This window comes from Salvelinus fontinalis, chromosome 37 (genome assembly GCF_029448725.1).
Source record: "Salvelinus fontinalis isolate EN_2023a chromosome 37, ASM2944872v1, whole genome shotgun sequence".
In the NCBI taxonomy this organism is placed as follows: Eukaryota; Metazoa; Chordata; class Actinopteri; order Salmoniformes; family Salmonidae; genus Salvelinus; species Salvelinus fontinalis.
In genome coordinates this window covers 9,969,134-9,983,994 of record NC_074701.1, presented here as the reverse complement: position 1 = coordinate 9,983,994, position 14,861 = coordinate 9,969,134, and the positions used below count along the sequence as shown (strand labels likewise).

Sequence of the window (14,861 nt, the reverse complement as noted above, 5' to 3'; positions counted from 1 at the left end):
CTGTGGCAAAAGGAGGGGAATGGTTAGATAACATTTGATGTCAAATCAAACATTGGCCACTGACTTGATTTTGGTTTCCTACCTCTCTTTGAAGTTTCCTTTTTTCAATTTTCAGTTCATCTTCTATTTTCTCTGAGTTTTCCGCCGATGCCTTGTATCTGGACACTTGTCCTTCAAGTCTGTTGATCTGGATATGAGGATAATGAAACAAAGTCCTTCACATACGATTCTGACTTATTTTCCTTTTCTCATTCTAACACTGTATCCAGTTGGCATATGGTCAGCTAGGGTACACGTGGGCAAGTATGTCAGTGTTGCCATGACTTACGTTTTGTTCCATTGTGCCCATTTCCTGTTCTGCCTTCGAGAGCTTGAACTTGTATTCACTTATCTGTCTGTTGGCATCTCCTGCAGAGAGTAGAACACTTGAGTGAGTACAGTTACCTTACGCAGGACATTAGAATAAAGATGTGAGCCTTGCTGTTAGTTCGTTCTTGGCACACGAGAAGAGAACTGCCAGCTGCTAATAGGATGTTTTGGACAAGTGGGGTTCTGTGTAATGTAACAAGAAAGTCTTTAGACTAAGTGGTGATGTGTATGCCTCTGTGTTGTGAACTTTTTTTTTAAGGTTTGGGCACGAATGAGACTTACTCTGCATCTCGATGACGTGCAGATCAGTGCCATTCTCCATCCTCTCTCCCTCTGTGAAGGCGTTCTCCATCTTCGAGTGCTTCTGCCTTTCATCCTCCAGCTGCATTTTCAACTTCCTGATCTGTGAAACGCCACACATAATTACTTGTAAAACAGCCGCACACGCAGACAGTTCAAAAAGACGACACTTGGGTCAAAGAGGAAAACTACATGTACCTGAGCTAAGAGTTCATCCTTTTCATCCGCAAGCTTTCGTAGCCTAACATCTGCAAAGGAAAGGAAATATCATTATAAGAGGTTCCTTGCACCTATGGCCAAAGCAATGAAACTCTCCCCCTGGTATTATTGAACAATGCATTACAGATACAAGTTAATTTAGCTGTCCCCATGCTCCCTTTTAATAGAGCTCGTTCTGTCCCCTCCACTCACCCAGAGGCCCTTCTCCTGCTGACTCCAGCACCTGGGCAGCCTCCTGTGTGACCACAGTGATCCCTGTGGCTGGGTCGTCGTGGCTTATGTCCCCGTTAGGCATTCCCTCAGGGATGATGACCAGGCCGTGTTTCTAGGAGGAGTCAAAGGAAGACGGGGAGAATCTCAATTGGTGTTGCTCGCCTCCTCTCGCCACTTTGAAATAGGTCAAAAGGTCATCTTCAAGGAGCGGAGGCGAGTAAACAAATGTGCTCGTATGAAATGACTCCTCCACGACGGGTGGAATCCCCAAAGTAATTCAAACTAATGTAGCTGGTTGTGCAAGACATTTTATAGATAAAAGTATTAGTAGCGTAATATCTTTGAGAAAACAGCTGATTTAAACAATGCTAGCTGCCGACGAGAGGTGGCTATTGAGTGGAGGAAAATGTTCAGTTCTACTGCCACAGAGCAGACCACGTAGAACTGTTGAGCTTTACGTACTAAGTAACAGTGTACTAAGGTTTCCATTAATGGTACGCAGACTGACAGACACACCAAGTGGTTAACAAATTTGACATTGGGAGAAACAGTAGGAACAAAACGGCGAGGAACACAAGACATACGACCCACAAGTTGCTTTTTTATCACTGTTTGGTTGCTAGCGAGCTTATTCCTGTAACCAACTTTGTCTACATAATGGAAATATATAGTCCCCTTCCCAGCCCTCTGGTGGTGAGACCTACCTCTCCTGTTTTGGCCTTCGCCTTGATGTCAGCCAGCTCATCTCTGAGCTCATCCCTCTCATTCCTAATGCAATCAAAGTACTCTTTCTGCCTCTCTAAGGCCTGGTGGCCACACGCAGGAGGGAGAAAAGACAAGAGAAAGGAAAGAAAAGAGGCGAGGATAGGTTGGAAAGACTGATATGCGTACATGAATGCACACTACAATGATATGTTTTTTGTACATGCACATATGTCTGTATGCACACACAAAAAGGTACACCCAAATGGTAAGGCTGAGTTGGAAAGGCAAAGTGACAGATGTTAAACACAATCACCACATGCTCACAGATCAGACAACACAGTGCTGTAAGGGAGAGCTAAAGGCCAACTAACTGACACACTCTGACACTAGACAGGCAAAGCTTTAGGTGTAGGCCTCCATTTTATTTTTTGACTCATGTAAAATGGATCGCATGCTGTCATTTCAGGGTTAATCAAATAGAGTTAAGGGAGAAATGCCCATCAATGAGTTGGGCATATGGATCTTTCACCATTTCTTTTCATACACGACATATCAGGTGCACATTTCCCCTTGCACTGCATACAAAACCTACATTTAAAACCTAGAATGACCACAGCATCCAACTTAAAATGGAAATTAGTGAGCCCACAATCGTCAATTCACATGCACATTAAGGGAAAGTCCAAACTGTGAATTAGAATTGGTCAAAACTACAGGCTATTATCCAGGCTCCCTGTCATGCAACTATGAGAGGCAATAGACTGTTTAGGACCAGTCGATTATCTGATACAGATTTAATTGATCGGTGAATCAGCACCGGGTTTCCTTCAGGCAAATGTTTATGTTGATATGGGTGGTCTGATTCTTGACCCTTCTGCTAAATGGTACACTCGTAACACTCCCTCTCACGATTTAAAAGGAATTGGACTGGTGTAAGGAATGTGTTGGAAACTTCCTCCAGCCATGCTTGCACCAACCCAATGTTTTAAATACTTGATGGGGGACTGCGGGTCTTTCTATAAACTAGGACAACTTGTTATAGCTGTTGATAAATCTGCCAATTTTTGTTCATGTCATTAAGATAAGGGGATCATAGTTCTATTCAATAAAATGAGTTGATTTAAAACCTGTTTAATCCTTTATCACGGTTGGTGTCTTGACGGATTTGTCCAAAATCGGGTGACAAAACGACTTTTCTGTCCTTACATTTATGGCAGTGTAAGTTGTCATTAAATCAATTAAATTAGACATATAACTTGTTCCATCTAAGAATCATAGATCTGGCAGTAGGACAGTTTTCAGAATAGAGATCTCAGAAATTCAGTGTAACTATGTAATATTTTGTCTCCTTACGTTACGGGGGGAAACAGTTTCGTTTTCATGGGGCACACAAATCCAAAATGTATGCATTGCAAAATCGAATGCTTCTAACCGAAAGAGTCACCTTACCTTGGTACTTAAAAGCCTAAATTGATACTGTCAACATGGTTCTTCAATAATTATGCATAATACTTGTTGGGATGTGCATTTCATGTCCAGCTGACTAGTTACACTGGAATGTTCACATATCTGATCTAGGAAGGAATTTTCCGCGTGACAGTGATGAACCGCATGCGCTAAGTGTTGGGAGAAAGGCTGAGAATATCTCGGTGTCTCATTCGTTATGCCGGTGAAGACAGCTGTGCCTGGATCAACGTTGGATCTAATACCCTAGCAACTTGATGTTGATAATCTGTTGTCTGCTTGATTTCCAGCAGGGTCTTGTTAGATTTAACAGAGAAAGAATTAAGGTAATGAGTTCATGTTTTTGTTCCTCGCATTAGACCGTATTTTGTGTAGGACAGACGATTGCGCAACACCCAACGCTATTCCTATTAATTATTCTGGATATAATGACAACAATTTACACAGCCTAGCGGACTTATTCACAATATGATCTGGTAATGAAATAACATGATATACATTTATTTTTTTAAATGTTAGACCTGCAAATTTAAACAATACAAGGTGCATGAAGTAGCCTACTTGAATTTGGAGCTCAGAAGTACTGGAATGGGCCTAACTTAAATGTGACATTTCCTCAATTTGGTGCTTGAAAAGTTGTTATTGTAATTATTGTAGCCAATTTATAAGTTCTCCTGCTCCCTTATTATTGTCTGTGATTTCATGAGAGATGGCCGCTTTCATTTGTTTCCCTGCGCTACTGTGTTGCAGTAAAACACGAGGTTATTAGGCGCATTCAACAAATAAAAATTGATTTGATTTTGAAATCGTGAGATTAATGTTATCGCTTCATGGCTTTTATGTGTGCCTGCGTTGGCTACCGAAAAATCGGCATGCATGCATTCAATCTATTTAGTCGGGCAATGGTCCACATTCTCACAGTGTCTTCGGAAAGTATTCAGACCCCTGGACCTTTTCCACGTTAAAGCCATATTCTAAAATTGATTAAATAAAAACATTTCCTCAGCAATCTACTCACACTACCCCATAATGACAGAGCAAAAACAGGTTCTTAGAAATGTTTGCTAAAAAAAAACATTTACATAAGTATTGCGCTCAGGTGCATCTTGTTTCCATTGTTCATCCTTGAGATGTTTCTACAACGTGGAGTCAACCTGTGGTAAATTCAATTGATTGGACATGATTTGGAAAGGCACACACCTGTCTATATAAGGTCCCACAGTTGACAGTGCATGTCTGGAGATCTGGAGAAGGATACCAAACAAAATTATGCAGCATTGAAGATCCGAGAACACAGTGGCCTCCATCATTCTTAAATGGAAGAAGTTTGGAACCACCAAGACTCTTCCCAGAGCTGGCCGCTCAGCCAAACTGAGCAATTGGGGGAGAAGGGCTTTGGTCAAGGAGGTGACCAAGAAACCAATGGTCATTCTGACAGAGCTCTAGAGTTCATCTGTGGAAATGGGAGAAACTTCCAGAATGACAACCTGCAGCACTCCACCAATCAGGCTTTTATGGTAGTGGCCAGACGGAAGCCACTCCACAGGGAAAAGCACCTAAAGAAACAAGATTCTCTGCTCTGATGAAACCAAGATTGAACTCTTTGGCCTGAATGCCAAGCATCATGTCTGGTGGAAACCTGGTACCATCCCTACAGTGAAGCATGGTGGTGGCAGCATCATGCTGTGGGGATGTTTTTCATCAGCAGGAACTGGGAGTCAGGATAGAGGGAAAGATGAATGGAGCAAAGTACAGAGAGATCCTTGATGAAAACCTGTTCCAGAGCGCTCAGGACCTCAGGCTGTGGCAAAGATTCACCTTCCATCAGGACAAAGCACAGTCAAGACAACGCAGGAGTGGCTTCGTGACAAGTCTCTGAATGTCCTTGAGTGGCCCAGCGAGAGCCCGGACTTTAACCCGATCGAACATCCCTGGAGAGACCTGAAAATAGCTGTGCAGCGATGCTCCCTATCCAACCTGACAGAGCTTGAGAGCATCTGCAGAGAAGAATGGGAGAAACTCCCCAAATACAGGTGTGCCAAGCTTGTAGCGTCATACCCAAGAAGACGAGGCTGTAATCATTGCCAAAGTTGCGTCAACAAAGTACTGAGGGAAGGGTCTGAATACTTATGTTTTTTATAAAAACATTTTTTAAATAAATTAGCAAACAATTCTAAAAACCTGTTTTTGCTTTGTCATTATGGGGTATTTTCTGTAGATTAATGAGGGGGAAAAACGATTTAATCAATTTTAGAATAAGCCTGTAACCTAACAAAATGTGGAAAAGGTCAAAGGGTCTGAATACTTTCCGAAGGCACTGTATTTTAGAATGTAATAATTGAAACATTGGCACGGTCTAAAAAAGTGGTGGCTAATAGCCTACTTTTCCCCCCCATGCTTTTTGGGGGAGGGGGCTTCTATATTAGGCCCTATATGTACAATTATAAAACATTTGAGGTCCTGAAAGTCCTTGAATTTGACTTGCCAATGTCTGTATGAACCCTGCTTAAAGGATGTATAGTCCTAGGCCTATGTTGCTGTATAGGTGGAGTTATGGGTCTATTCACTTTTATTCCTCTACTCATGTGGAACTGCATGAAAATCTTTTTTGTTCAAATCTTTTTGTAATATTGATCTCAATGTCACAGATTGTTCCCATCTACACTTTTGCGCAGTGGTGGAAAAAGTACCCAATTGTCATACTTGAGTAAAGATACCTTAATAGAAAATAAAGTTTAAGTCACCCAGTAAAATACTACTTGAGGAAAAGTCTAAAAGTATTTGGTTTTAAATATACTTAAGGAATAAAAAGGTAAATGCATTCCAAAAATATACTTGAGTATCTAAAGTAAAAGTAGAAATAATTGAATTCCTTATATTAAGCAAACCAGGCTGCACCATTTTCTTGTTTTTTTAAATTCACGGATAGCCAGGGGCACACTTCAACACACCATTTACCAACAAATCATTTGTGTTCAGTGAGTCCGCCAGATCAGAGGCAGTAGGGAAGACCAGGCATGTTGGTCTTGACAAGTGCGTGAATTGGACCATTTTCCTGTCCTGCTAAGCATTCAAAATGTAACGAGTATTTTTGGGTGTCAGGGAAAATGTATGGAATAAAAAGTACATTATTTTCTTTAGGAATGTAAAGTTAAAGTTGAGAAAAATATACACTGCTCAAAAAAATAAAGGGAACACTAAAATAACACATCCTAGATCTGAATGAATGAAATATTCTTATTAAATACTTTTTTCTTTACATAGTTGAATGTGCTGACAACAAAATCACACAAAAATGATCAATGGAAATCAAATTTATCAACCCATGGAGGTCGGGATTTGGAGTCACACTCAAAAATAAAGTGGAAAACCACACTACAGGCTGATCCAACTTTGATGTAATGTCCTCAAAATGAGGCTCAGTAGTGTGTATGACCTCCCTACAATGCCTGGGCATGCTCCTGATGAGGTGGCGGATGGTCTCCTGAGGGATCTCCTCCCAGACCTGGACTAAAGCATCCGCCAACTCCTGGACAGTCTGTGGTGCAACGTGGCGTTGGTGGATGGAGCGAGACATGATGTCCCAGATGTGCTCAATTGGATTCAGATCTGGGGAACGGGCGGGCCAGTCCATAGCATCAATGCCTTCCTCTTGCAGGAACTGCTGACACACTCCAGCCACATGAGGTCTAGCATTGTCTTGCATTAGGAGGAACCCAGGGCCAACCGCACCAGCATATGGTCTCACAAGGGGTCTGAGGATCTCATCTCGGTACCTAATGGCAGTCAGGCTACCTCTGGTGAGCACATGGAGGGCTGTGCGGCCCCCCAAAGAAATGCCACCCCACACCATGACTTACCCACCGCCAAACCGGTCATGCTGGAGGATGTTGCAGGCAGCAGAACATTCTCCACGGTGTCTCCAGACTCTGTCACGTCTGTCACATGTGCTCAGTGTGAACCTGCTTTCATCTGTGAAGAGCACAGGGCGCCAAAGGCGAATTTGACAATATTGGTGTTCTCTGGCAAATGCCAAATGTCCTGCACGGTGTTGGGCTGTAAGCACAACCCCCACCTGTGGACGTCGGACCCTCATACCACCCTCGGAGTCTGTTTCTGCACATTTGTGGCCTGCTGGAGGTCATTTTGCAGGGCTCTGGCAGTGCTCCTCCTGCTCAAAGGCGGAGGTAGCGGTCTTGCTGCTGGGTTGTTGCCCTCCTACGGCCTCCTCCACGTCTCCTGATGTACTGGCCTGTCTCCTGGTAGCGCCTCCATGCTCTGGACACTACGCTGACAGACACAGCAAACCTTCTTGCCACAGCTCGCATTGATGTGCCATCCTGGATGAGCTGCACTACCTGAGCCACTTGTGTGGGTTGTAGACTCCGTCTCATGCTACCACTAGAGTGAAAGCACCGCCAGCATTCAAAAGTGACCAAAACATCAGCCAGGAAGCATAGGAACTGAGAAGTGGTCTGTGGTCACCACCTGCAGAACCACTCCTTTATTGGGGGTGTCTTGCTAATTGCCTATAATTTCCACCTGTTGTCTTTTCCATTTGCACAACAGCATGTGAAATTTATTGTCAATCAGTGTTGCTTCCTAAGTGGACAGTTTGATTGACTTGGAGTTACATTGTGTTGTTTAAGTGTTCCCTTTATTTTTTTGAGCAGTGCATATAAATAGTAAGTACAGATACCCCCAAAAATTACTTAAGTAGTACTTTAAAGTATATTACACCACTGCTTTTGGGTTAAGGGTATTGAATCTGAACAAACTTTTCAAATTCCAGACATACAACCAAAACTAAGCAAGCTATATCTATCTGAACATGTCTGTGCATCTACATCTATTGCCTCTCACATCCTTCAGAGTCCCTAGCGTGACCTCCTACCCCAATCTTTTTGTCCTTCCAGTTTATCGTTTCCTGCAGGTCAAACACCTCTCTGGTGAGGGTATCTAAGTTAGTCTGGATTCGCTGGTTCTTCTGTAGTGGTATTGCGTACAGACAGAGTGAATGGGGATACAGGGTAAAACAATGAAATAGATTAAAAGGATAGAAAGAGACAAGACAGGATAAATTTAGAGGAAAAATAAGAAATGCAGATAAGACAAAAGCATTGAATAGAAATTGGTAAGAGGTAAGGTAAGGTAAGAGGTAAGGTAAGAGACCAAAAAAAGACCAGAGGAAAGACGGGAGGCCAGAAAATGTTATGGAGAAAAGATCATTTAAATTGAGAGACGAGGCAAAGAAACATGATAAAGAGCAGACGGAGAAACAGAGCGATGAATGCGAGACAGAGAGAGAAGCACAGTCTCACACTTTGGATCCTCATCAAGATACTGCAGTACAGAGACTACAGGACTGTAGAGAATGGAACTGTAGAACAGATTGCCACCAAATGTTTGCTTTCTTAGTGCAGGCATACCTCTATGAGCTCATCTCTCTGGCGCATTCCCTCTTTTAACTCCACTTGTTTGTGCTGCAGGACTGTGCATGTGTGCTTTTGTCTTTCTAGTTCCTGGAATGAAAGAGAAAGGACTGTTGTAAGACTCAATGACAAAGGGCAAAAACTGCAAAACATTCAAACAATCTAAAGTCTCAACCCCCCCCCCCCCCCCCCCCCCCCCAGCAATATTCCATTGGTGTTTACACTTATACCCTTTTACAGACAGACTTCACAGTGTGTTTTTATTTTGAACTCATACATTCTTGCAGAGATGAGCCTTTTATATCTCCCGTGCACATGGCGGCAAGGGTAGGAGTAGACGTGGGCCAATGTGGGTGGATGTCTATTTTAATAAATCCATTGAATATAAACCATCACAAAGAATTCCATTAATCATTTGTTTTAGGCAGGTCCTAAGAAACATAAGACTAACAATTTATTTTCAAAAGAATGTCCTATTTTTTTGTTTAACTATGTTACTGGTCAGTAAAAGGCTGCATGAAATCTATAGTTGTTTTGTTCATTAAACAAACAAGACACAGGCTATTCTGATCACAGTCAACACACATTTTACAGTAGGCTAAGAATAATGAAATAACAGAATAAAATCCAAGGAATATTTTTTCCCACAGAACTTGCATCTTGGCAACATGTGGAACCTCTGTCATAAAAATAATAATAATACCATTTTGAAACAGAGCCCAGGGCAAGCCCATGCTTTTATGATTCACGTTTCATCTCTTTCCAGCCCTCACTCTGCTTTGTTACATTGAGAGTATCATCGTCATTCTACCGATAGAAAATAACAGCAATCTATATTTTCAAAAACATTTGAGTTGTGTTCATATTTCACAACCTCCTCTGGCTTTTGGCGCTGCCTATACGCGGTAGTGGACTTCAGGAAACAGCAGAGGGAGCACCCCCCTATCCACATCGAGGGGACAGCAGTGGAGAAGGTGGAAAGTTCCTCGACGTACACATCACGGACAAACTGAAATGGTCCACCCACACAGTGTGGTGAAGAAGGTGGCGGTTTTGTCTCACCAGCGCCTCTGTGGCGGTTTTGTCTCACCAGCAGTAGATATCATAGTCAGACTGACTATGGTGCAGTGCCTTCCACTAATATTGGCACCCTTGGTAAATATGAGCAAAACAGGCTGTGAAAAAATGTATTGTTTATCCTCTTTGTGTTTCATTCAAAAATATAATCTAAGTAAAATAATAGAAAGAAAAAAATGTATTCTTATAAAACAAATATTTTTCTCAAATATATGTGTGCCACAATTATTGGCACCCAGTCATGAAATACTTTGTGCAACTTCCCTTTGCCAAGATAACAGCTATGAGTCTTCTCCTATAATGCGTAATAAGGTTGGAGAACACATGGCAAGGGATCTGAGACTATTCCTCCATACAGAATCTCTCCAGATCCTTCAGATTCCAAGGTCCATGGAGTCCGTGATACTATGTATTCTAACAAGTTGTCCAGGGCCTTTGGAAGAAAAACAGCCCCACAACATCAAAGATCCACCTCCATAGTTCACAGTAGGGATGAGGTACTTTTCTGCATGGCTATCTTTGTCTACGCCAAACCCACCTCTGGTGATTGTTTCCAAAAAGCTCTATTTTAGTCTCATCTGACCATAGAACCTGGTCCCAATGAAAGTTCCAGTAACGTTTGGCAAACTGTAGGCGCTTCGAGTTTGTCGTTTGATGACAGCAAAGGCTTTTTTTTATGGCAACCCTCCCAAACAACTTGTGGTTATGTCTGATCTTAGTTTTGGAGACATTCTGACTAAGATCCAAGTAACGTCTGCAATTCTCCAGCTGTGATCCTTAGAGATTTGTTGGCCACTCTAACCATCCTCCTCACTGTGCGCGGGGTCAATATAAACACACTTTCTCTTCCAGACCACATGTTAACATCTCCAGTTGCTTTAAACTTCTTAATTATATCCCTGATAGTGGAAATGGGCATTTTCAAACGTTGAGCTATTTTCTTATAGCCATTTCCTGATTTGTGCAGCTCAACAACCTTTTGTCGCACATCATTACTGTATTCTCAGGTCTTTCCCATAGTGAAACAGGAAGACATGGCTTACCTCTTAAGTGTTCCTAATCACGCAGAACTTAAAGACGTAAAACATGAATGGGAATACACTTCAGTTAGATTTTACTTAAGAATTTCTAGAGGTGCTAATAATTGTGGCACACTTTTCGGGAGAAAAATGATTATTTAATTTATTTCACCTTTATTTAAAAAAATCTTACTTCAATTAAAAAGTTTGATTTTTGTGAATATTTTGAATAGACCAAGAGGATAAACAGCCAAAAAATGAATTCCCACAGCCCGTTTTTCTCATATTTACCCAGGGTGCCAATATTACTGGAGGGCACTCTGTGTGGACAAGTTGATAGTGTGGTTGGAGACTTTGCTGCATGGCTATACTCGCCTCGGTCCGAGTTTGCATGTGTTAACACTAGATGATAAAGGTTATCTAAAATGCTGTGTGTGTGTGTGTGTTTAACACTTCACCTTAGACTTGTCCTCAGTTTCCCTCCGCATCTCGGCCATCTGCTCTTCCATCTCCTCGATCACGTCCTTGAGTGTGTCCACGTTGTAGACGAGGTTGGCTTTGTCGTTGTCCAGCTGTGCGTTCGATACCATGGCCTTTTTATACTTCTCCTCCACCTCCGAGAGCGACTCCTACCAGGGACACACACAGGTGTTTACACACTTAACCATGGTGGGAACTAGCATAGAAAAAGAATGACTATTATTACTATTACATTTATTTATGGGAGATAGTGATAATAGAACACTACATTTACTCTTACATTCCTTTAGTATCTCAACCAGGAAACCATGTTTGGGATGTTGGAAAAACCCTGGCGACAGACAGACACTGCTATAGATGTTGGGTAGGGTGCAGTTCAGTTGAAATGTAACCTTTATTTTTCAGTCTCACCTTCAAATGAGTTCAACTCAATATGACGCATTTTAACAGTGACGAGAGCTCTTGCGCTAAATGAACAATACTCATATAAAAAAAAAACATACAATTTATGTACCTTAAATAAGACCTAAAACAGAGGAAAGGCTCCATCTCAAGGGCTCCACCGGTTGTCCATCTCAGGTTTGATTGTGTTTAAGAATCTGGGGTGGTTGAAACGTCATCACAATGCTCCCCCACCTTGGAATTGTCTCACATTGTAATCAATGACAAAACCCGAGATGGACAAGTGATAAAAACTGATACACTTGATACCCATTGTGGATTGATTTTTACGGAGGAATGATTCAAGGCAGTGATGAAAAGGCATCTGAAAAAAATAAAAAAACTACTCGAGGCCAAAGAACAAAAATATATCAAAACATGAGCAAGTTCAGCTAATGGGTTAGTAAAGTAAAAAATAAATAAATAAAAAAAAAATAAAAAAATAACACAAATTGACTTCCTCAGACTCAGAGAAAAGTTACATTTTTAGGGTGGCTACAGAAAAGAAGCCAGGAGGCCATTCAGTGCTGTGTGAATGAAAGCGTGTCATTTTCTGGGTAGGACTACAAACCCTGAAACCCATCCAACAGGCAGAGGATTGCTGCATGACAAGACAATTCTTAGTCTTGCTCTTACCCCCAAGCACTGCTGGGGTTCAAGCAAGGCTTTCCATCCTTTCCATTACCAGTGAGTTTCAAACTGAGCAAGAAAGGTCATGCAGGGAACATGCCATCAGACAGGGAGCCAAGATAGAAATGAGTGCTTTTGGTGTTACAGTTAGCGGTTAGTCAGTGGAGCCCTAGAGGGGGTGAGGGAGGGGGAGACGTAGGTACAGTGGGGTTAGTGATGCCATAAGGCTCCCAGAGGACAAGAGAAGGCATGCTGCGAGCTCAGGCCCCTCTACCTTCAGCTCTTTAAGCCCCTGCATGTACCGCCCCTCTACATCCTGAATCTGGTCCTTTAGATCATAGATATCCTGTAGAGCAGACGGGAGGAAGGGTTGGTTGGGGCGAATCGGGGGAAACCAGGGAGAATTAAGGACAGTTTGAGAGATTTAAGACAGAGCACCCGTGCTGTTGGCATCTGAAGACAGTCATTTACCCAACGGTATGCACAGACATACACAAGGACAGCTTTTTAGGAAGTCGAAGAAACATGTCACTTAAAGTCTTCCCGTGCATACATGGAGTCAACACGTAACATAAGGCGTTGAGAGCAGGGAGGTGTGGATGTTCCAGATCATCTCTGAACTCAAATAAAACAGTAGTGAGGAAAAGAGTAAACTACTACACATGGTTCACTGTAAAAAGTAACTTATATTTCAAATCGATTTGACATTTGAATGTTAGTGTTTTAGATTACATTGGTATTGATACTGGTACTGACACACAACTCTTATCTAACCGTATAATGACAGGTTCTAATTAAACCTTGTAATCAATTAAATGTATTCATATAGACCTTTTTTTAATATATATATTTTTTTACATCAGCCGATGTCAAAGTGCTATACAGAAACCCAGCCTAAAACCCCAAACAGCAAGCAATGCAGGTGTAGAAGCACGGTGTCTAGGAAAAACTCCCTAGAAAGGCAGAGGAACCTAGGTAGAAACCTAGAGGAAACAGGCTCTGAGGGGTGGTCAGTCCTCTTCTGGCTGCGCCGGGTAGAGATTATAACAGTACATGGCCAAGATGTACAAACATTCGTAGATGACAAGCAGGGTCAAATAATAATAATCACAGTGGTTGTAGAGGGTGCAACAGGTCAGCACCTCAGGAGTAAATGTCAGTTGGCTTTTCATAGCTGAGCATTCAGAGTGCTGTTTATGCAATGGTGTTTATACGACTGGTGGTGGTGTGTGTGTGTGTGTGTGTGTGTGTGTACCCTCAATTCACTCAGACTGGTGTCAGGATCGACAATGCTGCCTGTGTCTGCACTGCCCCGTCTCGAGGAGGTCCCCCCCAGGGAGGCCAGGGTGGCCGGGGAGAGGCCGGGAGTGGTGCAGCGCGAGGATGGCTAGAAAAGAAAACAACACAAAGCACATAACGGACACACCCCAGGACTGTCATTCAACACTGACACTACTGGGCCCTGGCTTTCCTGATCCACCCATTCAGTTCCAACCAGCCCCACTAAGATTATATATCACCCCGGCATTACCACAGCTCTATGCGGAGGTTATGAGGAAACGTAACAATATGGACCTGAACGGTGTGGCGATGAACGCAGGTAGAAATATGGACTGGAAACCTATTTAATGATTTAGACCTACATTGGTCACGGTCATCACTGATACAAATAAAATGGCCTGAAGACCACGAACACAGGATATATCTCTCCTGCTTGTTGTACTCACCCGGCTGTAGTCTACGAAGGTCTTATCACATTTTTCATCCAGCTGAAAAGAAATACGGAAACAACCATTTAAAAACAGACATGCCAACGGCATCCGCATGCGTGAACTCATTTCGGATCCAAAGTGGCACATGCTCGATGCCAAACCTGATCACACCCTGCAAATCAGTTAGTAGATGGGGTATGAGTTAGGGACTGCTGCATGTTCATAGATCATACCAGGCATAGACACACAGGTTATTCAGAACAGAGAACTTTATTGAATTGCCTTTATTTGCAGCAAACACATGCTGTGAAGACACAAAACTAGCCATAATGCTATTCATAACTAGCCTAGTCCCAGATCTGTTATGTGCTACATAGCCAACACATTGACAATGACTATAGGAGTTGGCTATACAGCAAGCACATAACTGGGCATCAGTATGAAAACACAGGCTGTGAGAAATCGGCCCAAAACACTGTGTTACGTGTCCACAACTGCAATCCAGTGCATTCCATCGCACGCCAGTGTGTTGATGGCGGGTAACTTACAGCGTCCAGGTCGTCTGGGATACACAGGTCATCCAGGTCAGACACAACGCTGCCCCTGCGGTTGGAGCGGCTGAAATAGTCAGCGGCCGACTCACTGACGTCAGAGAAATCAGACGACTATTGAGCAGATACAGGGTGGGGTGGGGGGGATCAGAGACAGACGGATGGTAGAGATAGTGAACGAGGGAGAGGAAGGAAATGAGGTCAGAGGAAAACATGGAGAGTCAGAGAGAGAGAGCCATAGGGCATAGG

General features: G+C 42.7%; 1 protein-coding gene across 7 annotated transcripts in view; it reads right to left on the bottom strand.

Moving 5' to 3' along the window:
- Positions 1–14,861, bottom strand: part of lrrfip2 (leucine rich repeat (in FLII) interacting protein 2) — a 62,738-nt gene that overhangs the window by 950 nt on the left and 46,927 nt on the right. Inside the window, exons 15-27 of one of the 7 annotated variants that reach the window (XM_055901862.1) lie at positions 14,610–14,726; positions 14,077–14,118; positions 13,605–13,736; positions 12,624–12,695; positions 11,257–11,427; positions 8,700–8,792; positions 8,165–8,257; positions 1,806–1,907; positions 1,081–1,213; positions 868–917; positions 652–772; positions 329–408; positions 83–187 (exon numbers count right to left, since the gene is read on the bottom strand). In XM_055901862.1, the coding sequence (XP_055757837.1) occupies positions 83–187; positions 329–408; positions 652–772; positions 868–917; positions 1,081–1,213; positions 1,806–1,907; positions 8,165–8,257; positions 8,700–8,792; positions 11,257–11,427; positions 12,624–12,695; positions 13,605–13,736; positions 14,077–14,118; positions 14,610–14,726 (1,311 nt within the window). The remainder of the gene's footprint in view (positions 1–82; positions 188–328; positions 409–651; positions 773–867; positions 918–1,080; positions 1,214–1,805; positions 1,908–8,164; positions 8,258–8,699; positions 8,793–11,256; positions 11,428–12,623; positions 12,696–13,604; positions 13,737–14,076; positions 14,119–14,609; positions 14,727–14,861) is intronic. The other 6 variants (XM_055901863.1, XM_055901864.1, XM_055901865.1 and 3 more) reach the window with 6 other exon arrangements.